General features: G+C 35.7%; 1 protein-coding gene across 3 annotated transcripts in view; it reads left to right on the top strand.

Annotated features, from left to right (window-relative positions):
* The window catches only part of ATG2B (autophagy related 2B), a 46,779-nt gene extending 22,276 nt beyond the window's left edge, over nucleotides 1–24,503 (top strand). For 2 of the 3 annotated variants that reach the window (XM_042048320.1, XM_042048317.1), the window contains exons 22-42: nucleotides 787–986; nucleotides 1,788–1,868; nucleotides 3,525–3,631; nucleotides 3,895–3,987; nucleotides 4,793–4,863; nucleotides 5,854–5,930; nucleotides 6,169–6,339; nucleotides 6,819–6,960; nucleotides 7,762–7,964; nucleotides 8,904–9,130; nucleotides 9,766–9,874; nucleotides 11,566–11,760; nucleotides 12,304–12,405; nucleotides 14,028–14,106; nucleotides 14,934–15,138; nucleotides 16,085–16,154; nucleotides 17,119–17,201; nucleotides 17,681–17,802; nucleotides 17,983–18,137; nucleotides 19,089–19,238; nucleotides 20,011–24,503. In XM_042048320.1, coding sequence (XP_041904254.1) covers nucleotides 787–986; nucleotides 1,788–1,868; nucleotides 3,525–3,631; nucleotides 3,895–3,987; nucleotides 4,793–4,863; nucleotides 5,854–5,930; nucleotides 6,169–6,339; nucleotides 6,819–6,960; nucleotides 7,762–7,964; nucleotides 8,904–9,130; nucleotides 9,766–9,874; nucleotides 11,566–11,760; nucleotides 12,304–12,405; nucleotides 14,028–14,106; nucleotides 14,934–15,138; nucleotides 16,085–16,154; nucleotides 17,119–17,201; nucleotides 17,681–17,802; nucleotides 17,983–18,137; nucleotides 19,089–19,238; nucleotides 20,011–20,241 — 2,873 coding nt within the window. In that variant the 3' untranslated portion in view covers nucleotides 20,242–24,503. The remainder of the gene's footprint in view (nucleotides 1–786; nucleotides 987–1,787; nucleotides 1,869–3,524; nucleotides 3,632–3,894; nucleotides 3,988–4,792; nucleotides 4,864–5,853; nucleotides 5,931–6,168; nucleotides 6,340–6,818; nucleotides 6,961–7,761; nucleotides 7,965–8,903; nucleotides 9,131–9,765; nucleotides 9,875–11,565; nucleotides 11,761–12,303; nucleotides 12,406–14,027; nucleotides 14,107–14,933; nucleotides 15,139–16,084; nucleotides 16,155–17,118; nucleotides 17,202–17,680; nucleotides 17,803–17,982; nucleotides 18,138–19,088; nucleotides 19,239–20,010) is intronic. The other variant, XM_042048319.1, reaches the window with a different exon arrangement.
* The last annotated feature ends 1,194 nt before the right edge of the window (nucleotides 24,504–25,697 follow it).

Genomic DNA, 25,697 nt, shown 5'->3' with positions numbered 1-25,697 from the left:
CTTTTAGGAAAAAGGCTGTATTTTTTTCTCTTTTCTCTCATAGTGTATCATTTGGCACAATAGATATAATTTATGGCTAATGTTTCTAAATGCTACAGTAATGCAACTTCATGATAACTGTATTTAGTTACAGTTTAGCTCTAACTTTGCTTGACAACTGCTGGTCTTTAGAGATATTGTGATCCTCTGGCAAATTAGCCGTACAGTCTATTCTTTACCATGACAATACACACTTCCTACATGTTACTGGTTGTTTAATTAAAAAAGCTATGGGTTATCAGTGGCTGCTGTGTTTTCCTGAGTAGTTAGTTGTAGTCCACAGGTGACTGTGTAGTTTGTGTATGTCTGGAAACCCCCATGTAGTTAAACCTTTTAAGGTTTCCCCCTCAGATACCTCTGGATCAGTGGTAGTCATGTTTCAGTGCAAGGCTTAGTCATTGTGTGTTTAGAAGTTAGCCTGGCACTATCTCATAAAACAAAGAGGAGATACATGTTCCTATCTCTCCATGCAATCTGTAGGAGATTTCTGTCTGTTACTTCAACTTTGCCATTTTTTTGGGCACATAAAAAAACGCAATCTCTAATAGTGACATTGAAGATTATAGCTAGAACCCTGGTTTTAAATACTGGATCACCCATAACCTTCCCTTCACAGTTTTTGGTTGTCAGCGTGCGTGACTAACTTTGGTAATTAAAATAACTTTTTAGGCATTAAGCACAAAAGCCATTTTCTGTAACGCTTCATCAGTAACAGCTTTGGTAATTCATTCCAAAATCTCTCTGCAGGTTTAGTAGATGGAGTCGTCCCTTCCTCTGAAGTACGACTGCCCAGCACAATACGTCCCCATTGGTTAGAGCCTACTATTTGTTTTTCTGAAGAAGATGGTCTTAGTAGGACTACTTCAGATGGTGTAGGAGTGGATAGTCCAAGTATGCTGACTGTTGCAGTCAAAATCCAATCAGATAAAATAGAGAGCAATACAAAGGTTTGTGTTATTTGTACTTTTATAAATTATAGTTATCTCAGTTTGTATGAAAGCATCTAGACATGGAGTTAGAAGGGTTATAGATGAAGAAACCATATAGTTCTGAGACATTAATTTTCAAACTATAATTTTCTGTTAGAAACTTTTGGGTGGATTACAAAAATTAAGCAGCAGCTTAATTTACTAATTCTTCCAATGCTTCACTTTGCCAATCACACTGTTTCTTTATTGAATGCATTTTTTGGACAGTTGACCTTTTTTATTTTTGTTGATTTTCTCTGGTGTCAAAATGGGCAAGAACAAATATAGAGTTACACTGCAGTTAACTAGCAGTGTCATCTAATAGGCAGCCCTTGCTTACCTATTTGGAATGGCACTGGTAAATGACAGTAGCATTCATTAGTGTGGCTGAAGGATGACCTCTTAGCTGGCATAGTGGTGTCAAACAGGTTGGTTGAGTTGTCTAAAGAAGGGTTCTGTAGACCAGCAAAATGTTATGGGGGTTCAACTGTCTCACATGTGAACTACATTGGGTTGCTATTCCTGGTAATTTTTGCTGAATCCCAGAGTGAATGTAGAGGCAGCCTTCCTTCCTACTGCCACCACAAAGCTGCCATTTCTAAACTATCCTGTTGCAAAAAGGGTGATACTGTATTATCCAGGGTTTCTGTATTGGGAAGCAGGGTTTTTCTAGACACCAGGAGATTTTTGGGAGCAGAAGGATGACACTGTTTCATAATCTAGATGTGACATAGTTACATGTGTTTCATGTAAGCCAAGTCATCCAACATTGTTGTGCAGGAATTTCTGGTTGCTGTTGGACTACGAGGAGCCACCCTTCAGCACCGAGTGCTGCCTTCAGGTTTAAGCTGGCATGAACAGGTCAGGTTGCTACAGTTCTTGGTGACATCTTCAATTTGTCTCATTGCTTTAACTGTCAAACTAAATCTTGATTGAAAATCTTGATGTTAGGCTGTTCCTTGTTATCATACTCTGCTATTGAAAGTGTTATTCTTTCTTTCTTGTTTCTCTTTGAGACCATTGACAGATGACAATCTTACTTTTAAATTATTTCATGTCTATTAATTTAGTACTGTTCCTCTCATCATCCTAACTTTCTGCCCATAACATGTCAGGGAGGCTCGGGGTAGGTTTACTCTGTTCTGTTGGGTTTTGTTTAAAATTCAGATGAAAAATGTCAGTAGTGCAATACTATTCAAATACATAAATAATCCTTAAGTTAAAAATACCCTCAAAACAAGCAAATGTGTTATTTGCAGTACTGAAAGCATTTCTGTATTTTTCCCTTCTGCTCACTTTATCCCTCAAGTCTCATTTCTCACTTGTACATTTCCTGTTTGGTATTGCTGAAATAGCAGTACTGGAGGACTTCGGGGAGGTAGTGAGCAGCAGTTTACAGAAACACTTGTGAATGAGAAGGGTTGTACTCATAGGTGTGGATGCAGAGGTACAGTATAGCAGGCAGGGCTGGAGCCCCTTGATCTGTGTGTGAAGCCATGAGGCAAGACATGCCATTAGCACAGGAGCAGTGTAGTTGCATGTACCTGCCCCATACTGGATTACAGATAGTAACCCTTGGCACTCAAGCTTCTCCTGTTTATCCTCCAGTCTGTATGATATGCTTATTTTCACATGCATTGTTACTGTATAACTGTGTGGAGCTGAACTGGGGGCTTTGGACTCTGCTGTGGAGTTATTTTCTCCTCAGCATTATATTCCTGTGGGTTTGTGTAGCCTGCTTTACACCATGTTGCTTCTTTGCTCTATGAAGTTTTTCTGAAGTAGCTTTACCAAGTGCATCACAGGCAATCTTTTTTGGAGGGGAAGGGATCAAATAAAAAATTGTCCAAAGAGGTAGAGAGAAGAAAAAAATTAAAGACTAGCAGTGATGGTATGCCCCAAGTTTGGAATATTTTAAGAAGAATTTTATAGTGTAACATATTTGAGAGGGAGCTATGACAGATCTTATAGAGGAGGATAGGAGTTAGTTTTATGTGGTAGTACATCAAAAAGCTGTTTATACAATGAATGTGCACATGGTTCTGAGCATATTTCCCATGCCCACCCCCCAAGAAAGACTTGAAGATAACTTGAACAATAACTTGAAGATAACTTGAGCATTACAAGAAAAGTTAACTTTTCAGAGAGAGAGCAAAGAAAATGCAAACACTGTAATAACAGGTACAAAGAGGGATGAATAAGACTGTATTTGGGCAGTGTTTTAAAAATGCATTGTGAGGCTTTGTATAAGGAGCCACTTGAGTGTCTGTGGACTGGTCTTTTTCATACCTTTGAAGCTGCAGTTTTTATGGGGTTTTTTTGTCTTGTTTACATTCCATGCTTCTCTCTATAAAGATATTGAGTAAGCATCTTTAAATATCTGAGACTGTTCACACCTTTTCCTTCTACTAATCTAGCATTTTATTGTCATACCTGTTACAGATTTTCTCTTTTGTGATGTGTAGTTGTTTGTTAATTTAACAGATATTGAAGTATTAATATGTTTGTGATTTTTAGATTTTATATTTTTTGAATATTTCTGATGAGCCTGTTCTGGGATATAATCCTCCAGCTACAATTACAACTTTTCATGTACATCTGTGGAGTTGTGCTCTTGATTATAGGTAAGTAAAATTGCAAGTGTGTTGCTTGGCACTGCAGCTATATACTTATTCTTCAGGAATGTTTGAGTTTACATACTGTGAATAATACTTATTTAGGCTCTCTTGGAAAAAGTACTTAACAGAAATCCCTCGAACTGGAAGCTATTTATAGTAGGATATGACTTGCCTAGGTCTGGGAAGATGGAGTTAGGTAATATATAAGGCTTTGAGTGAACTTCCAGATAGGTACAGAGTACTGATTTGTTTTTCCTATTTGTTATTAGGCCCTTGTTTTTGCCAGTCAGATCTCTACTTACTGTTGAAACTTTCAGCATTTCCAGCAGTGTTGCAGTAGATAAATCCTCTTCTACTCTCAGGTATGATTTAAATGATTGTGAATCATGTAAGCTCCTGTAAAACTTGTAGTGCCTGTCTGCTTTTTTCACCTCAGAAGCACTGATGTTGTGTAAATGATCACACTGGTTTCTGTCTTTTGAAAGAGACTTTGCTAATGTGTAGTCCTTCTGTTTTATTAGGTTAAATAATTTTGTTTATTTATACTTTTTTGTTGGATTGCTTCCTTTAACAACAAGCAATTCTGCATTTTTGATAAGAGTGGAATGTTCTGAAATGAAGTTATGTCTATTTTATGAATTAGTAAAACCTTAAGATTTCTTATAATTTGTTACTTGGAGACAGTATATTAATTAATTGAATATTTAGTGACTAATGAAGATATCTGTAACTTCTAATAATTTTCCTTGCAACTTCCATTGAATACTCATTCTGTTATACCTGTTCTGTAGTGAAATATCTACCAAGTTGATTGTTTTTATTAATAAAACCTTTTAAGTGACCCTTGAAATAAATGTTTCAAAGAAGAGAAAAAGACAAAAATAGAAATAAGTGTTAAGGGTTAAGCCATTATTTCTTATTCTAGGAAGGATCAAATATAGAAATTGAAATGTAAGAAATACATAATTAACAATGGGGAAAATATCTTACAGTGGTTAATTGCCAGTGGATTTGAAAATTATGAAAGGTTAAAGTGAAGAGTTTGGATTTAAGATATGTTAGGCATATTTGTGTTTTTGAATATTTTTTATATACTAATTTCTTTTGACTTACTAATTACACAGCATTTCTCTAGCATTTTTATTTCATCTTGTTTTTGTCTCTTAGGATAATTTTAGATGAAGCTGCTTTGCATTTGTCTGACAAGTGCAACACTGTTACGGTGAACCTCCATAGAGGTAAGGATGCTTTACATATGACTAATCAATTGCAGAGCCTAAAGAAACAAAATTACAGGTGTATTCTGCATATATAAAGGTTATTGAAGAAGAGGTTTGAGGAGATAAGGAGCAGCAAGTTGACTATGAGAGAATAGTGAAATGTTGATAAAAATCTGAGTGCCTGGATTTGGATTTGTGGATCCAGAAGTATGTCAGAGAAAAGCATCTTGCAATTCCTCTAGTATCTTGTTACAGTTTAATAACAGGTATTTGAAAAAGCATATTTTTAAAAATCCGGAGTTTCGCAGAAAGAAATTTCCATAGGTACGAGATCTCATGAGATATATGTTCTAAATAGTTGAACTTGAAAGGTGCTATATGGCACAAAGTTCTAGGTTCTCAAAAGAATCATACCAACTGGGTTGCTCTCATTCAAATAGTAAGAGCCTTTAAGGACTGAGGAACTTGAATCAATATTTAACAAATGAATTGGAGAAATAATAAAACCTTGTGCCCACAAACATATGTATTTAGCTTAGGTAAAAGATCTCTAGTAGGGGGCACAGTAAAGGTATGCCTGTTCTATTTAAACAACAAAAGAGGGCAAATAAGTTATTCATGACACTGAAAGATTAGTACAATATGAACATGTGTTCTCTCTCACTTCAATTAAAAAATTGATTGAATGTTTAGTCATTCAGCTTCTGTGTGCCTTGGTTTCTCTTAACTCCCACAGATGGAATGAGGATAAATATCTTAAAAGATTACACTGCACACAGATGGTGGTAGTGGGAGTGATATTTTGGATTGAAAAGATTCAAGTTCTTGATTTGAGTAGCTGAAACTTGAAATCTGAAAGTAATTCTCATAAAAGAAGGAAATGCAGAGATACAAAAGGTTTTGATAAAAAAGATTCCTTTACAGCTCATGCTGCTTTTAATGGTTTTATAGTGATAGGTATATGGTGTTTGTTATTGTCTTAGTATTTTTTAAATCATCATATTTCAGATTATGTTCGTGTTATGGATATGGGACTGCTGGAACTAACCATTACAGCAGTGAAATCTGATTCTGATGGAGAAAGAGTAAGTATTTAATCACAAACAAAATAAAATGTAAAATCTTCATGAGAGATTGTAATTTGAAAATTACTTTATTATACTTAAAATCAAGGAAGGTTTTTCAGTTTACTTGTATTTTTTTTTAAACTCCTTTTCTGACTAGTTAGGTAAAATAATTTAAAAACATCTCTGTATGTGCTATTTTTATGGAACTTTAGGGTAATTTGAAGTGTATTCTTGTCTTTTCATTGTTGCTGTCTAGACTAAGCCACGTTTTGAGCTGCACTGTTCCAGTGATGTAATCCATATTCGTACCTGCTCTGATTCGTGTGCTGCACTAATGAATCTCATACAATATATTGCAAGTTATGGTGATTTACATCCACCCACTAAGACAGAAGTTAAACGTGGAGTTAGCAAGCCAAAAATGAAGGTATAGAATGGCAAAATGATAGCAACTTAACTTTCTGCTTCTTGGTGATATATTTTAATTTTAATCCTCGTTCTATTTACAAATAATGTGAGGTTTCCTGCAAAGAAATAAACAGATTGTATCTAATTTAAAATATATTTCAGAGTTAAAATAAAGTTTTGGAGTTTTTTCTACTTTGGTCACTAAATATTGTAAAATATTTTATGCTGTTTACCTCTTGTACTTTATTCTTATCTAAAGAAGAAAATTCCAGGACAAATACGAGGTGTCCATGTACTGTGATGATCTAAGTACCCTGAACCATAATGTTCTAACCTACTTTATGAATCATCCAGCTTGGTGTTTCAGATCACTTGACTATTTAACAAGTTAGTGTTTTTTCTCACAGTTGAAGGGCTGTGAATCAAGCTGTTCTATCAAAATCTTTTTTGGCATTTGTTGTCTTTGAGATGTAACTATGTATAGTTCCTCTCCTACAGGTAGAGACCTTTAGCCAACCATCTTCCCACGGACCAGGCCTCGCTGAATCAGAGCAGCAGATTTTACGGGATTTGATGAGTGATGCAATGGAAGAAATTGAGACTCAACAGACTGCTTCTGCCATGAAGCAAGAGTCTAATGGTAGGAATCCTCTGAAGGCCTACCTACATTTAAAGTACAGCTTCTCTGGAAAGAAAGTGGGATTGAAAGTTTTGTGTATGTTGAGATGCTGCAATAAGAATGGGAGCATGTACTTAGGATGTCTGAAGTCTTCAAACTAGCACAAAACTTTGGAAGGGATTCTTGCTTCTAATAATAATAATAATGCAGAAGTACTTTGAGATTCTAGTCAAATACACTTTACTGAGGTACTGAAAGCGGCAAGGAAGAAATCTGACTCTGGGACTCTGTCCAGACCCCAAATTCTGTAGGAGTATAAGTTAGTGTGACGGAATCAAAGACCTCTCTTCTGTGTATGAAGGTAGTCCAGGAAGATGGTGCAGTTCCGAGTCACAGGAAGAACTTCAAGCTATGAACATTTTTTTGAATTAGCAGATAGAAGAAGAGAGTTGATTTTATCATAGGATTATGGCTTCTGTATCATGGCTGGAGTGTAATTCAGGTTTAAATTTAATAAGATCTTGTACTGCAAATAGATTTCTATTCCATTACTATTTCCATAATGTCTGGTGGTGTTTTCTGTGGTGGAAAGTGAGCAGTCACTGTAGTACTGAAAGTTTTTGATGCTGTGGTCTTACTACTAGAATGAGAAACTTGAGAATTGTATTTTATTCATAGTAGGAATTGATTCAAGATATAATAAGCAAATTTCCTTGATATAATTGAAGTAACAAACATTAATTAACTCTTACTTAATTTTCATATTTTGTAAGGGTTTTTCCACTGAAACATGTTTTTTCTCAACCCTCCTTCAACTCCCAGGGGTTTTGGATGACAAATCTCAAACTCAGGAACCATCTTGCTCAGATCTCTTCCTGTTTCCAGATGAAAGTGGAAATGTCTCACAAGAGCCAAGTCCCACTTATGCTTCATTTACTCATCACCTGTTAAGTGAGGCCATGGGAGATGTTCCAGCAGAAAGTGATGATTTCTGCATTCTTTTTGCACCTAAAGTTGCTGTTGCTGTAAGTTCCTTTGAAAATTACTAAAAAAAAAAATCCATATATAAACTGAATTAGAGAAAAGCCTATGTAAAACTTGGACAAATTAGATTTTATAGATTTCCGTGGTTGCTTAGTGAAGTTTTTCTGATTGAAAGGAATTTACGCGTTGTTACCGTTAGGAATGAGTGCAAGTACTTTCAAATAGATAAGATTTTTCTGTATCTCAGCACTATGTAATTGTTCTCTGATCTGAATGTTACATTAAGCTGTATTGGCAGTTTTCCTACGTTTTAGTCATGTTTAATCATTGTCATTTTTGACTTACAATAATGGCATAGTTAGGAAAAAAATGTGTTAAGCAAAAACCAGCATTTATCAAAACAGCAGCTTTGCACGTCTTCTTGTCTTTTGTTCATTTCTCTCTTAATCCAAGCTCTCAATGTTTCTAAGGACCCAAGGTCCTTGCCAAACCTCAGAGAAAAGCTTGTGTGTCACTTTACACCACTGTCTGTCCTCTGCACTGGGTTCATGTTTTCTGGTGGTATTCTTCTTAATTGACAGAAGCAGTTCCTGGGTCTCTGATTAGAGGCTGTACTTTGCCAGTTATAGTTGAGCTTGTTTGTTTCCAAAAGTGCTAATAGGGTAGCCTGGGCTCTTCTGTGGTTTTCTGTTTGCTTTCAACTAGAACTTTGTTTTGTTTATAGTTTGGGTGGGGAAGTTTTTTGTTTTGGTTTGGGTTTTTTTATTGTTGTTTTTAACTACTTTGGAGCTTCTACTTTTCTTTCATATGCTTTTGTCTTTATAAAAAACACTTCTAAACCAATCATGTGTTGTATAAGCTTTAGAAGACAGTAAAGTTTTCCTTTTCATAGGAAAGATTTAGACATCTCAATAAAGAAAGATTCCACCTTCTCAATGCTATCACCTTCTCAGTGCTATATGCTTTTTTTTTTAAATTAGGAAAAAGAGGAAGAGCCAGTTATAAAAATAATGGTTGATGATGCAATTGTTATAAAGGAAAATCATTTCAGCCAACCTATAAAAAAAACGGATACAAGCAAAGCTCCCCTTCATTTTCCTGTTCCTCTTGTACGCTATGTTGTAAAGGAAATATCTCTTATTTGGCATCTTTATGGTGGAAGGGATTTTGGAACTGCACCATCAACTTCTCCAGCTAAAAGTTTCATGTAAGTGTTTGATCTAATTATGTGGATTAGAAGATTTAGAAATACTTAATTTTCTTTTGATTTGGAGTAATCTTATTGTTCAGTCTCAAGTCTCCCTTGCTTGCTTCTTGGCTCCCTTCTCACAAGGAATCAATCATAGAATGGTTTGGGTTGGAAGGGATTTTAAAGATCATCTAGAATCTTATTCAGTTTAACTTCACAAATCAGGGTGTATTTCTCCCATGTCTTAACCTGGACAAACTGGGTTTGATTTTGCTGATTTTTCTGGGGGGAATGGAAGGATGCATTTTGTTTTAGGGTAGTATTAGAAGTCAAATTTTCCTAAAGAGGTCAGGGCTTAAGGAGCATAAGAGTCAGATTTACAGGATGTCATGTAAACTAAAGAGTAAAATTATCACAGCCAAAATTAAGGAAATGTTTTATGAATGTTAATTTGGTGGGATACATACACCTAGCATTCTGTTTAGGTATATATTACTTGAACAAAAAGAAATTTGGTTAACAGTAACACAGTTTCCATGTTTTTTTGAATATCATTAAAATAGTAATAAGTTACATCCAGTGCATTTCATTTTATATTAACAGTGGGATAACTTTGATCTGCAAAAGCCTATTTTTCCTTTTTATTTCCCCAGAAGTCCCCATAGTTCTCCTTCTCATACACCAACAAGGCATGGACGGAATACAGCATGTGGAGGAAGAGGAAGAAACCCAGACTTCCTAATGGAAATACAGTTAAGCAAGGTGAATGACAGAAACAGCCATGACTCTCTGTGTGTGGATGTCTTTATGTGTTATACTCCTTAGAATTCAGTATTATATCTTTCAACAGTATCTACATCTAAGCAATCACTTTGATGGTGATGAAGGTAGAATTTGTTTAACAAAACTGTTAGCATTAGCATAATACTTACTTGCTGAATAAGCTTGTTTCTAAAGATGAAGGATATCCATTGCAATATTCTTAAAAGTTTTTGTTCATTATAAACAAGTTTTACAACTGCTGTTTTGTTTTTCTCTCTTCGGTTCCATTCTGAATAGATACACCTGTTATGGAATTACGTATTCTCACCAAATAAGCAAGATGTAGATCTGTTGAGAATACTCAGTGTATCAGTTTGGTAACTGGATATGAAATAACATCTAGTTGTATCAGAGTATTGTTCCTTTGTTTCCCCTAACATATTTATCACCCTTCAGGCATAAGTATCTTACTGGTTTTTTTAAAGCTGTGCTTAGCTCTAACATAGGAACTAGATGCTCTTTTACTGGTGCTGTGAATAGTATTGGTGAGGAGTTAAACATATTTCATGTCAAATGGACCGATAACAGAATCTTTTTAAAATAAGATTTTTTTCAAATGTTTTCATAAGAATGAAAGGCTCTACATAAAAATAAAGGCCTTTTGTAGTCTATGTGCATTTCCAAAACTTAAAATTCATCCCATTAGCACTTTAAGCTTGCCAGAAATGTGATACTTAAGGTAGCCTTTTCTAGAAAAAAACGTGACATTGCAGTAAAAAAGAAGAAAAAGGGAAGCATTTAATATTCCACCTGGAAAACTTCCTGTGTAGAATTATAGCCATCTCTTAGTTTGCAGATATTTAATGAGGGTTGGTGTTAGCATGAAGTGGTATAAAGGTTTTTTTCTCTACTTCCTCATACTTGGTACAAGGCTTAATAGTAGTGTTTAAAGAAATGAAGGAGAACAGAAGGGGTCACGAACGGTGTTGCCTTGGATCTCGGCGCCGTGCCGGCAGAGGCCGCTGCCGCGCTCGCTGCGTGCGCTCAGCAGCGTTCCACTGCCGGCCGGGATGCGGCGTGCGCGGGGGGGACAGGGGATGGTTTGTAGGTCACCACGGCTGGAAATGCGAGCCTCATCAAGGGGTCACCCGATGAAGATAACTTAGAATTTAAGAAAAATACTGAATTAGAATATTAATGGAGTAAAGTGAGTAAAAAGAAGGAAACGACCACAAGAAGCCACTTGAGAAGTCAGTTGGTAGGGAAGCAACATTTTTTTCTTAAGTGTTAGAGGGTGCAGGATTCAAGACTTGCAAGATTGCCTGGTACAGGCTTCACCTTGAGGTGAGAAAGATACCAGGATTGAGAAGAAAAAGTTGAGTGAATGTTAAAAAAAAGTGAAATTAGTTCCTTATCTTATACAGACTTTTTGGTTTTGCTTGAATTTGCACACTAAAATACGAACATCTGCACAACTAGAAATTGGAAGATTTCTAGTGCTAGATATGTAAAAACCTGAATAGTTTCAGAAATCTTAATATCATTTCTGTAAATTTAAAACAGTAGACAGCTTTAAAAGTTCTTATGTGTGGTGTGCTTTCCTGGTTTTTTGTTTATTTTTTAAAGAAGTATTCTGCTGTTAAATGTTGTTTTTCAATGAAACTGATTATGCTGGCTTTCCATTTTAAAAGGTGAAATTCCAGCATGAGGTGTATCCTCCAGGTGGTGCAGAAGGTGAATCCTGTCTGTTGGAGCAGCCAGTGTCACGACAAGTTTTTATTGTTCAGGACCTGGAGATCAGAGATCGCTTAGCGACATCACAGATGAATAAATTTCTCTATCTCTACTGCAGTAAGGAGATGCCCAGAAAAGCACATTCAAACATGGTATAGCTATGAAATATGTTAATTCATTACAATTACAATGGTTGAACTATCATTTTGGGGGCCATGTACACTTAATCTTGCAGAAGCAGAAACGTGAGTTCGTGGAACACTGAAGCAATATCATTTGTTGATAGTTATTTGCTTGACTCTTTGTGGATATTAAAACTAATTCAAAAGTCAGTTTGAATGTTAGCACGTCAGGTATTAATGGGTTTGAGACTGTCAGGACTATTTTGGTAGCTTTCACAATTTGGTTTTGAGCAAATGTCTGCTTGTATCAGTAATGATACAAGCAGACATTCACTTTTCACTACACATGCAGATTTGTATTTTTATGGTATACAGTAGTCTTACTGGTTCTAAAAAGGATTTATTAATTTTTTGGGGAGTTTCTTTTAACTTTATTTTTTTATAACATTCAGAGTAAGTTTTTATTCAATACTGTAATTGCTAAGTGGAATCATACTAGTACTGAGGTTTTGCAGTAAAAGCTTTTCTTGGCTGGTGTTCTGAGATTTAATAATTGTGTTGGGTTTTTTTCAGTTGACAGTTAAAGCATTGCATGTCCGTCCAGAGTCTGGCAGATCCCCACAGGAATGTTGTTTACGTGTTTCACTAATGCCACTTCGCCTCAATATTGACCAGGTGGGTTGTGCCAGTGCAAAAAAAAGCAAATTTTTTTCTTTATTTAATTATACTTGGGGTTTCTTTTAACCCAGATACTTCTAGCCATCATACATATTTTATGTTTTACATTTTCTTGGTGTGATACCTTTTTTATTTAATCTTTGAATCTCTGTTGTTCCATTTATATCCATGCTAGAACTTCCTTTCCTTTCCTTTCTGCTCCAGCTAATACAAAGACTAGATTTTTTATTTAAAAACTAAGAATATCTTTAGGCAAAGCTGTTTTCTCAGTAAGTTTTCCTCCTGAAACTTCTGATAATCTCAAAGGGTTTGAAATCACTTAAACTACTTATTCTTGAGTGGTCTGGTTTTGTTTGTTCATGAAGCGACTTCATTGTTTTTAATTGAAAAAGGTTAATAATTAATCTAGAAGTGGTTCACAACATGTTAGTCAAGGGCGCTTGGCACTCAGGAAATGCTTCTAATAACTTGAAGGCTTTGTCTTGCTATCAACTGCAGTGGCAGGAAGAACAGAAATTGGTTTACTTTCTTTAGCAGGCCTTTGTGCAAGGTATTTTTGATATATTCAAGAAATATTTGGGTTTTTTCTAAACCAGTAAGAGCTATATATGTTTGTGCAGGCAAATGTAAAGTGCAGTTATTACTCTGTTGAGGCATTTCTTCCTTAATTTGTCATCTGCAGAGAGATACGTGGGGTTTAGGTTTTTTAAGAACATAATTAGGATTTCCGTTACCTACTTTTTCTTTCTTTCAACACACATCGGAGACCAGGTTTACCTTTTGCTATTAGCAAAATTGAACTCTATCTAGTTTGCAATAATTTCATCTAGGAAAAAGTAGCCTGGAAATACTGCCATCTAGGAAGGAAATGTGTTCCCTCTTGGTTACTTTTTCAAGTCTTTCATCCTTTAAACCATAAACAAAATTCACCTTTACGACTTCTATGAAATTAACCACAGCTCTTTGGAAGCACAGGGCTGCATGCAGTCATATTAGAAATATTTGTTATTACTACTTAAGCTGTCATTCTTACCAGCTGGAAGTAAAAATGGAAAAAAAAGTCCAGGTATCATCAATGATAGGATGAATAAGGCACCAGTGTGATGCATCTGTCCAAAAAAGAAACTGGGATGTAATACCTTTAAGACATCATTAAGACATTAATACCGTAGATATTAATGACTTTTAATGAAGCAGTGATGAGACTTGATTTGTAATTATTTGATTGACTTTGACGGTATTAGAGTAGAATATAAACTATACTTAAATACCTTCTACTGCAAATCAGGGAAAGGTTTATAGCCATTAAAACACCTGTGTTCTGGACCAGTCTCCAAAATGAGAGTAGAAATGACAAAAATAACCCTGAATTTTTAAGACAGAGCTAGACAGATCATGAAATCCTATTATATGGAGCAAGGTGCATTGGCCAAGAGGGTCTTCCTGGTTTCTGTCCTACATTTCTGTGTGGTTTGTGCATATGTTAAAGGTTCAAAAACAAAAAAAATTTTTTGTTTCATATCTGCATAGAAATAGAGCTGGAATAGTAGGTAATGTTTTTAGAGAGTTGTGTCTTTGTATTTATTTTAACCTGATTGTATTTTCATTTTTGCCATTAGGATGCCTTGTTTTTCCTGAAGGACTTTTTCACTAGCCTTTCTACAGAAGTAGAACTCTTAGTTACTCCAGATCCTGAAGGTATATTTCTAAAAAAAACCTAACATAATAGTGCCACTTCCTTCTCCTTTAATTTTTGTATGTGTCTATAAATTCACATGTGAATCTTGTGTATATAAAAACTTGTTTGGGGATTTGAGCACTAACATTAATGACTGGTTCTTTAGAACACAGAAGCTTTAGGTATTTAAGCTTTTTATTTTATAAATGTGAACAAAGGTCTTCAACACCTGGAATCTTAATTCTATAGAAGGTTTAACCAAAATTGGAGCATATTTAATAAGAGCTTTTAAAAAAGTTGAGGACTGTGTATATGCTATTGGGAGTTATTAGTAGATAAAACAAATACATTGTGCTGCTTGTTTATAAACTTGAACTCTGTTAGACATCTTCAAGCTGTTAGACAAACATACTGTTTTATGCCAGAGGTATTAAATGATGTATGTATGCAGTTGAAGCAGTACTTCTAATCAATTATACTATCTGATGCAAAAGCAGTATATATTGGAAAGCACGTTTCCACTATTAACTATATTTGGGCATTTGTTAGAAGCTATACTTTGCCTATTTCTGTTGAGATGTCATGCTGAAATGCATAGGTGATGAAGCCCTGTGCAATACTGCCATTAGATCCAGATGCATTATTTATGCTGATGCACAAACCTCAACATAAGCTGCATGTAATAGCTTTTATTAATAACTAAGAGAATTTAAATATTGCCCTGCTAGTAATTCCTACTAATGAGCATTAGAACTTACTAAGGACACAGTAATTGTATAAATACAATCTTTCTGAAATCACTGTGAAAAATATGAGTCACTTAACTGTGTATAACTTCTTTTCTTAGTTAAAAAGTCTCCTGGTGCTGAAGTTACGTGTAGTTTGCCTAGGCATGTCAGCAGCCTTAAGGAACCAAGTCCAGTCATTTCTTTTTCATCACACAAGCAAGCGAATGAAAATGGCAGCATTGATTCTATGGATGTGGTTAATGGAGATGATGATCATTTCTCACAAGAAACGACATCATACAATGATCAGCCAGTATTTTTCAGGTAAACTTTTGTTACAAAATTTCAAGTGACACATAGCTGTTCTGCTGAATGTTTTAAGAAAGTGTGGTGATAAACTATCAGACCTTAGGGCAAGGTGCATTTTTTTGTTGTTGCTTATTGGCTGGTTGTGAAAGCATATATATTTGTTTCTATCACTGGAAGTTCATCAGTGATTTTTATTAACTTTTGCACACTACTGTGCACAAGGAAATAAAAATTAAATCTTCACCACATACAGAACCAGTAATGATACATTTTACAAATGCATAAAAAGAGCAGTGTTTGTACTCTTATGTCTAACTATAAATTAGATCTAACGTAATCAGAGATGCGAGTATATAAAGGAAGAGCATATAAGGATGTCATGGAAGAGAGGTATGGAATTAAAATATCACAAGAGGAAGTCTAATGTAGCCCTGACTGAGAAGTGACTATGAAAATTGTAGCTTGTTATACAGAAGTTTTTTCATGTGCATTCAGATCATAAGTGCCTCTAACAATAGATGTGTGCTGTGGTACGCAGTGCAGAGCTAAATTGCATTAGCATGGCTGTGGTTCTATTTCACCACATACATTACCAACAGAATTTTTTATCAAGTTCCACTTGCAGGACTAAATTTTGCCCACAGAACCATCATTTTGTGGGTGTGTGTTTGAACATAGAGATGCTCACTTGCAGGATTAGTAGCACATTTGCAGGACTGTTAAATTTATTAGAAATGCTAATCTGAACTAGATGTGAATAAACCGAGAAAAGCTGAATTTGCCACTGTATTTTGTAAATTTGTTCTGAAGTACTAACACAGTAACTAAAGAATTTATGGTTTACAAAAAAAGGTGTGACATCTTATTCCAGGAGGATGGGGAGCCATGAGTTTCTTTTTGGAAGAATAATTTTATTTCCTTTTCATGTTTCTCACTATAATATTTTCTTTGTATGTCCCAGAGAATTTCGCTTTACCTCAGAAGTTCCAATACGTCTCGATTACCATGGCAAGCATGTGTCAATGGATCAGGTGTGTGTATAATGCTGATGCTCTAGAACAAAAATTTGATGTTGCTTGTTTTGCTTTCCCCTCCCTGCTCCCCATTATTTAGGGTATATTTTTATGGTCACTACTCATTAAGGATGTGATAATGATAAAATCTAGAACACTTTTTTTCCCCTTTAGTTTCAGTAAAGCTTTGCTTCACTTTTAATTGGAAAATTTGGGCACGGATCCCCCACATATGATTAACTCAGGCTGGAACTTGATTGTCACATTTATGAGCTCAGTGATTGGCTTGAAATCTTAGCATAGAGCTGCAGTGCCCCTCAAAGTATGACACCACTGTCTGATGCCAGAATCGTGCATTTTATTTTACTTTTTCTTCATTAATGCCAGAATAAAATATTGTTGTTTGTTGTCCTTGTTTGCTTTCCTTGCAGTCTAGTAGCATATGGGCGTCTGTGGCAATGGCAGAATCTATTACAGATGAAAAAAATGTTCATGGTTCTTGTTAAGATATGCATTCTTTATCACACTGAGTTTAGAAGCAGACATCAAAAAATCCTGTTTGCACAACAAGAGTTGTACTTTGTCATGGGAAATCAGTAAGAAAATATGGGAAAGTGAAAGCAGCAACTTCTTGAATTTGCCTGGCTATCAGAAGTCAAAACATGAAATATGGTAGCTTTAGAATCACTGGAACACACTAAAGCCAGAGCTATGTTTACATAATTTATTACAGCTTCTTATTTCTGAAGAAGCCCTCTCGTATCCAGATGTTTTTCTTGCAGTGGCAGGTTAAGCCAAGTTTCCTTTTTTGCAAGTTTCCGTATGACATGATTCATAGCATTGTAACAAATAGCATTTGGGGAGATTGGGGGAGAATGTTTAGACAGAATACCTGTGAGTAAGACTTGAGATAATGAAATTATTTCTCACAGGTTGTATGGGTTGAGTAAATTTATGTGATAACAAAATATTTCACTTACAGGGAACACTAGCTGGGATTCTTATTGGGCTTGCTCAGTTGAACTGCTCAGAATTAAAGCTGAAGAGGCTTTGTTACAGACACGGGTAAGTTTATCAGAATGTAGATCAACATTGCTATTGCAAATTGAACAAGTTTATGGGGAATAACTGAGCATTGCAAATGCAAAGCAAATTTTCTGTTAAGATGCCCGTCTAAAATCCAAAATGCTTTTTGACCATACAAATATTTCTTGATTCTAGGGTTTTTTGAAATACATATATAATTGAAGAAGAACTTCTAATTCAGAACAGAATTTAATGTATGTGCTAGTCTTGGTGATCAACTCTTAATTTTAGTTTTATATTCACTTCCTATGGAACTGGATGTGATTATACAGTTTTGAGTTTGTTTTATGAAGCATATGCATTTGAAATGCTTGGCTTAGCCAACAGCAGCAAAAGATGACACTTGAAAAAGCTTTCCTTTTGTTTAAATGGCATCTTTTACTTTGATGAATAATAAATGTATATATTTTATTAGGAATTGTCTGTTTTAAAAAAATTAATAATTCTATTTACTTTAGTTTATTAGGTGTGGATAAATTGTTCTCCTATGCCATCAGTGAATGGCTTAACGATATAAAGAAAAACCAGCTACCGGGAATTTTGGGAGGAGTAGGGCCTATGCATTCACTTGTGCAGTTAGGTAAGTTAATTCTTGCTACTATTCAGCTACATATGAATGTGTTTCTTTAAAAACCAAACAACACCTCTCCCCCTCAAAAAACCACCACAAACCATGTTGACTCTTGTTTTCACTTCCTTTCAAGGCATTCTGCTTATCTAAGAGAACATTCTGACTCTGGTGTTATGCCTTCATTTTCAGTGCAAGGTCTGAAAGACCTGGTGTGGTTGCCAATAGAGCAGTACCGCAAGGATGGTCGTATTGTCAGAGGCTTTCAAAGAGGAGCAGCTTCCTTTGGTACTTCCACTGCGATGGCAGCACTGGAGCTAACAAACAGAATGGTTCAGACTATACAGGTAAAGCATATTACTCCTGAAGTTAGATGTAAAATGAGAGGTGTGACCAGTAAGTGCTCTAGGTTAAGCTAATATCTTAATGCTGTAGATTTAAGTTTGGAAGCATGTAATAAAAAAAAAAAAAAAATAAGGACAGCTGTATAAATCGGAGAGCAGAGACTGGGTAGAGCTTGCACCAGTCTGTGAGGTGAGAACTATGGCATCAAATACAATGGTTAGAAAATTGTGTTAAAATACTTCTGAAGACCCAAGGTGCTGCTTGTTTCTTAATATATTTAATATATTATAATGTACAGTTTAATACAAAAATGTTCAGCCTCACTAAAAAATCACTGATATTGAGAAAGATGAGTTCTTTGTGCATGTGTATTACCCAGTAGTAGATTCGTACCTTTTTTTAAAACACCCAAGCAAGTATTTTTTCTGTAGATCTACACAAAGTCTATAGAGCTTCCTGGATTTAACCCTAAGGTAATCTTGGATTAAAGTGTTAATAATTTATGTTTCTTAATATAAAGTATATGGAAATATAATGAAAATGCACTTTTACCACCTAATCTTGCAAAAATAGTATATGCGCCTAAGCTTGAACATATATAGTCAAAAAAACAGTGATATTAATCACAGGTGGGATTATATGTGTGCTTGTGTGTTTGTAAGAAATACCATTGATCAAATGTTCAGTTTCTCTCTTGAGCATTTTATTCAGTTTAGAGCATGCCTTTGAAGAGACAACAAAACCAAACCTACAACATTCATTCTTTCATTATGGAATTAATGTATAGTTAGAGCTGCACATTCCAGAAGTTCTTGGACAAAACCTTAATCTGATGCAAATGAATATTATTTGTGGAATAAGAATTCTTTATTTCAATGACATCACCCTATTAGTAGCTTAAATTTGTGGTTGGGTGCTATAACAGGTGTTTTGCATTTGCTCCTCATGTGCAGGCAGCTGCAGAAACTGCTTATGACATGGTATCACCAGGGCCTACCTTTACTGAAGCGAAAAAGATCAAACGGTTCCCTCGCCATCGCTTGGCTCATCAGCCGGTCGACCTGCGGGAGGGTGTAGCCAAAGCGTACAGTGTTGTGAAAGAGGTGAGTGCAGAAGCAATTGTTGGGAACCAAAATTAAGAATTATTTCCTAAAACAGCGAATAAAATAACAGATGTTAGTTTAGGCTGGCCAAACGGAGGAGGAGATTTCAGCTTTGAACAAGACGTCATCAATAATCATAAACTAACAGAAATCTGGAATGGATAAAGCAGAAAAAAGCTAAGATGTCATGCAGATGAGTGTGAACAAGACTTGAGTGCTTTTCCATTGGGATGGTTTACAATTATTCTGAGCCACTTGATTTCCTGTGCTGTGTCATCCATCCTTCCCTTCCCTTTCTGCTTGACCACCTTTGCAGTTACTGTTAATTCTGAGGGAGGTAGTGTTTAAGCATAGTGCAGGATTTAAGAGAAGTGAAACCTTCCTCTACTATGACAGTGTATTTTAAATTAGAATGCTGACCTGATTTTATTGTATTTTGTGTTTTACTTTGTTGGTTGCACCTTATGTAGTGTCTATGAAGTAAGGTGTCAACTGAGTTTTTCAATAGTTCACAGTACCCCGCAGCTTCTTCCCTTATGTGCAAGATGTGCCACCAGAAGTTGCCTGAAATATTTGCATCTGTAAGTTCATAGGAGTGTTATTTTAAGCCTCATTAGAAGAACTAAATCATATTTATATCAGTATTGATTTAGTACAGTTATAATACAAATCTCCAAGGAGAAAAATGCTGTGCAGTTTAAAATTTCCCCTAAAACTAGAAGAGGATGCTTTTTCTTTTTCGGTGTAACTGATTTCCTTTATTTTCTGAAAGGGGATTACGGACACAGCCCAAACCATCTATGAGACTGCTGCTCGTGAGCATGAGAACAGAGGAGTCACTGGAGCAGTAGGAGGAGTCCTCCGCCAAATTCCACCAACTGTGGTGAAACCTTTCATCGTTGCAACAGAGGCAACCTCAAACGTTCTGGGTGGAATGAGAAACCAGATCAGGCCAGATGTGCGTCAAGAAGAGTCTCAGAAATGGCGCCTTGGGGAGGATTGAGGTTGTAAATCTGGCTCAGCAGGCAGGTAGCAAGGCTGGAAATGAAGAAGAATGTCCTGTTGGCAGCTTTAGATGGAGCTCACTTTGTTTTGTCATGTTCATCTCAGGAACAAATGAGGTTTTCCAACTGTTATTAGCAAAACATCCAACCAAAAAAGATTTATGAAGTGAAAAGCAAATTGGTACGTGCTTATACTGTGTGTTACCAATACATTTGGTAGATAGTGCCAAACATAGTGAAGCATGCGCTGCCAACTCAGAGACATGCTTGCTCTGTTCCATTTACCATATTTTTCTTGGTAGATTTGACATCTGAAGCAGTAGCCTGTACGGTGAAGCTAAGTGGACTTAAAAGAGGTTTTCTGACCATAGTCAAAGAACTGTCTTCAGTAAAGGGCTCTGCAGATGTTCTTCACTGACTAGAGGATAAAAGCTTTCATTGTGGACATGAGACATGAGGCTGTCTAATATGGAAGCAGATAAGATAATATTGTTTAGTGGTCATAAGCATCGCTTTTAGCGTGGCACTTACAGCAAGGACAAGCTTGATAACCATTCAGGGTTTAGATTCAGTGTCAATACACCTACAGAGAGAATTTGTTCCTAAATATTAAATACCTACTTTTGTGGGTTTTTGAAGAACCTGAATGTTACAGAAATGTTCTGTTGTGTTGCACTTTAAAGGATATGGCCTGTATATTGTGCTTTTTTTATAGTGTGAATAAAATGTAATGTGCATTATCGTTTATGTGGTTTAGAATCTTACACAAATTATTGAAAAGAGCATCATTTGATGATGATCCTACAGAAAAGTGTCTTAAATTTATTTAAACTCATTATATGTAAAAACATTTTTGTCTACTGTTACACTAATTACAATGCTAAAAATGCCTACTCTTCAGGAAAACAATTAATTATAATTGTTGCCAACAGTTCTTTGTAAGAATGAAAAATCATAAGTAAAAACGTTATTTCATAATTTCATAGTTAAAAGGCTATACAGACTTTATTTCAGTAATCTGCTTTTATTTAAAGTTCATATTGTTGCAAAGTTGCTGCTCTCACAAGGTATTCTTAATTTAGGTTGTGTGTCATCATAATTTGACAGTGAGTATTTGGGGTCCTTTAGTTGCAACTGGGAATGGGTGAGAGGTTTTAAAAAAAGGACAGCAAAACTTCAAAAATCAAAGTTGGTACTGACATTATTTACTGTTTAGTAGGTGACCAGGGTCTCCACAGAGCTTTATTAAGCACCTGACATTGCACCATCTTGGGGCAGTTAAAAGTCTTGGCGATAGATGTGCAATAATGAACTTCTTTTGTCTTGTATTAGCAAAAACTGGAGAATAAAAAGTAAAGATTCTTTTGAATAGAAAAATACTCCTTTTGAATTTCAGTAGATTAAACTTTGAATGACTAGCCAGTAAGTAAGTTTGTCATAATTCTGTGCTAGTCATAAGTGGAAATCCTGCCCATATGCCATGTGGAAAATCCCCACTGAAAGGGGGACATCAGATACTATTGATCAGATACCAGTCTCAAAGGGTCATGAGGAAGTATTTTCCCTCCCTTTGTTTAGTACCTGCCACTAGCAGAAACTTTGCTGATGGGCCTTACAGGACAAACAGGAGTGTATGAAGGAAAATAATCGCTGCTTGTTATGCTACTGCATGCTTGTTCATGATACTACAATAGCTATTCCTGAGCACCAAAGAATCTGGCTCAGCAGTAAATGATTTGAAAATGTCCTCTCTGTTGGGAAGACTTCTGCAGTCTGCTTTATTATTTTTCAGAAAACAAAGCTCCAGGTAAAAACAAATTGCTGTATAGGGTGACAGGTGATATTATAAAGTTTTGTTTCAATTCATTGGAATCGTTGAAGTCGTGGTACACTCTGAAGACCTGGTTATTTCAGTTAAATGACTTGCTGCAAGCAGGAGGAGATGCTTTTTAGAGCAAAAATACCTGCAGATTTAATAACATAAAATATTTTTTGATGTAAAAGTACTTGCTGTAGTGCATACTTCTGTTCAGTAATTAGAGAGCTCTGCTTTAGTGAGAGCTCAAAGCATGAGCATTTTGCACAGGAATGAGTTTCATGTTTGCAGTGTGGCACCTCCTGAATGCCTTCTCAAGAAGTGGTGGTGAATCAATGCAAGTAAGTAGCAATGCCTCTTTTTCATTGGCAATTACTATACTAGTAATTAGCTAGTACTAGTAAATAGCTAATCCAGTTTATCCACTTAATTAGAATACACTGCAGTAGCATAAATCTACATATTTTCTTCCTTTCAGACACTGTTTAAAAGGAGTGGTGGCATTTCAGTGTTCTTTTCTTTTTCAATTCTGTCAAGATCTGATTGTACAGCAAGGCAATTAGAATATATTTTTATATGAGGGCATGATGTCAAGGTAAAACATTTTTATAGCGTGTCTCTCATTGTCAGCAATACAGATTGTACAAATTTATTAAACTTCACTTTTCACTATGTAAACCCTCTCATTTACTGCTTGCACTTTATTGAGCCTTTTCAGTGAAACTGATTCTAAATTTTTTTCAACATTTTATTTTGGAAATAGTTTTTTAATTTTTGGGTGTATATTCTGCATTGTTGCAGTGTTTGAAATGTTTAAAAAAAACCAAAAAAAATCACAAAACTTAGCAAATTAGTCTTTACATTAAGACCAGTTTGCAGAATGTGTCTTGTAGGGCATGGCTTGTGTTTTAAATCAAAAAGTGTCATGTATGAGAAGGGATTCATCAAATGCTCTGCTCAATACTGTAAGGGTTTTCAAGCACTTAAAAAAATACACAAGATGACATTTGACTCTGGACATATTTCCTGGAAAGGTAAGCTTATGGATAACATTACTGTATTCTCCATTAGCACAAGGAGATTGGCAAAAATACTGTTGTACTTGAATTTTCCACTGAAATTAGTTGCTATAGATATGGGCAGTTTTCATATTTGTAGAGGCTGTAAACTGGCATCGACTATGTTTAATTCTCTCCAAATACTCTAACAGTACTAGTGCTATTCCTGTTACTTAGCCCAACACCATCCTAATAGAACTGTCATCCTGGGTTTTCTTAAATATCCAGGTGTTTCAAATAATACATTGATGAGTGCCTCGGAAATACCTGAAAAAAAGTCAGCCATCTTTTGTAAAACAAACAAACCATTCTTGCTAAGAATCTTAGCAGTGACTGAGAGCAGCAAATCAACACGTCCATGCAAAGGCAGCTTCCATTTTCTTCCCACTATCTCTTCTAAATCCTGCAGATTTTTAGCAGTGCAGTGTACCCTGTGTGTACTTGCCTAATGGTCAGCATTGTCAGTGACTCACTGGATAATCCCCCGTGAGTTCATCTGTGCTTAAGGGACGTGACTGCTTCTGTTTGCTCACTAAGTGGTTGATTGTGAACATCCATTGCTTGCTTTCATTTACTGTTCCTTAATTGAGTTGCCAAGAAAGGTTTCTTAATAAACCAAAAAGCTGTTCAATGGTTATGAGCAAGACACTTACCAAACATGATCCAAACACCTGCAAATGTGATACTGATTTTCCTTTAAATATTGAAATGTATGCATTTTGTAAAACAATGAAATCCAAGAATTTGTTTAGAGTAGATAAATACTTCTAAATCTTTTAAATACCTGAAATGCCCCTGCAATATAAGTCAGAAAATGTGTGGGTATGTATGTCAGTTTGGATCCTAGTGTGTACAGTTCTTCAGTCTCCAGGCCTCATGATTTAAGCTTCTGACAACTGTTTTAAGTTGCTCTACATGCTGAATCTTGTTTACAATTAAATATTAGATACTTACAAGTCAAATACATAAATACAAACCATGCATTTGTACTGGATTTCTTAATTGTAAGGTAGCTCAGACAGACACACAGCAATTTGTGTATATGTTTATGTATATTTTTTACATTTTTGCACTTACGGTAGTTTTGTGGTATTGTTTGTATATAGTTTGCTAGTGTAAAGAATATAATGTCATGAAATAGAAACCACTGTTGAAGGGAATTGACTATTTCAACTTGAGTTATTTTGCTTAAAGTTCTTGTCCCCTCAGTATGTCCTTGAGAATTATTTTTAACCATAATTTGTATGGCACCAAAAGTATATATTTTACCGTATTAAAATGCTGAAAGGCCTGAGTGCAAATAGGTTGTCTGTTAAATACATTTAATGGAAAATCCCCCCACAAATTTGTAACAATACAAAAATAAATATCTTAATTTGTTCCTTGAGTTGGTTTTCTCTACCTGTGAATATAACCGACACAGAAAACAGTCTCCCAAAGTATCAGAATTAACTGTTAAAGCTAAGAGTTGTACCTCAAAAAAAATTACACTGACTAAAAAAGAGAAAGTTTTAAAATTGCATGGAGGTCAAGAGGTAGGAAATTAATTAAGCTGGCTGATATAACCTGAAACCACTTCTGTTGTGCATCAGCAAAGCTCTCTACCTGAATGATCAGATGTTGTGTCCCCCAGAGGCCTGTTGCTGCATTTAGTTACTAAGAATGTATTTCTTATCTCTGCATTTAGCGGAGACTTTTAAAGCTTTATTAGCTTCCCAACCCTGTGAAGAATGCAAAGTAATTACCTTCAGGATGCTTCTCTGATGCCCATATGTGTTTAGTTACAAGCATCTGAAAAGAGATCTTAGAATTCTGAGTACTGGTCAATATTAAGTGCTGGTGCCAGTGCCAGATCCCAGAAGAATGTGACAGGTGTAAACAATTTTCTCCTGTGTTTTGTAATGATGTTATAATTTGGGGGATGAGGGGTGGTCACTGTATAAGGCTGGATAAATATTCTGTCAAACAGCAACCCTTCATTTAAGAAGGAAGCTGACTCCCAGCCTGTGTAGCTCCTCTTCCCCCAACCCCTTTTTTTTTTTGCAAGACCTCATAGTGGATTAAAGGAAAGTATCCTAGTTCTTTATCTCTTTGCAATACTAAGGCATACCAGGGGTAATCTTCATGTGTCCAGTTTAGTCCCCAGATGAGCAGAGGAGACTAACACTCCACTGATGACACTCCAGCTAACTGAGAATTTATGGAAAGTCACCAGTAAGTCATACCGACCCAGAGCAACATGAGCTGGTATCCTTAATGTCTATCCCTAATTGAGGATGACCCAGGCACAAGTGTTCCTTTTTTTTCCCCGTTAGTAATTTTTATTAGCATCCTTTGAAATGTGATATTAAATAGAGGGGTATTTTCTGCCAATTCATATTTCTATGAAATAGTATCTTAAACCATCTCTATTATCAGAGATTATAAAAGTAATAAAGCTGCCTTTTTGTGACAGATAACTGAGGTTTCAGAGCTGTTTCGTTCTGAAACAGAGTGATTATATGAAAGCAGAACTTACTGAAGGGCAACAGTGAAGTATTCATGGCCCCACAGGCAAGGAAGCCGTTCGAGCTTCTTAGGT

Source organism: Corvus kubaryi, unplaced genomic scaffold (assembly GCF_017639235.1).
Source record: "Corvus kubaryi isolate FWS band 111438036 unplaced genomic scaffold, C.kubaryi_AGA036_p1.0 66, whole genome shotgun sequence".
Classification (NCBI taxonomy): domain Eukaryota; kingdom Metazoa; phylum Chordata; class Aves; order Passeriformes; family Corvidae; genus Corvus; species Corvus kubaryi.
This window is presented reverse-complemented; position numbering and strand designations above follow the sequence as displayed.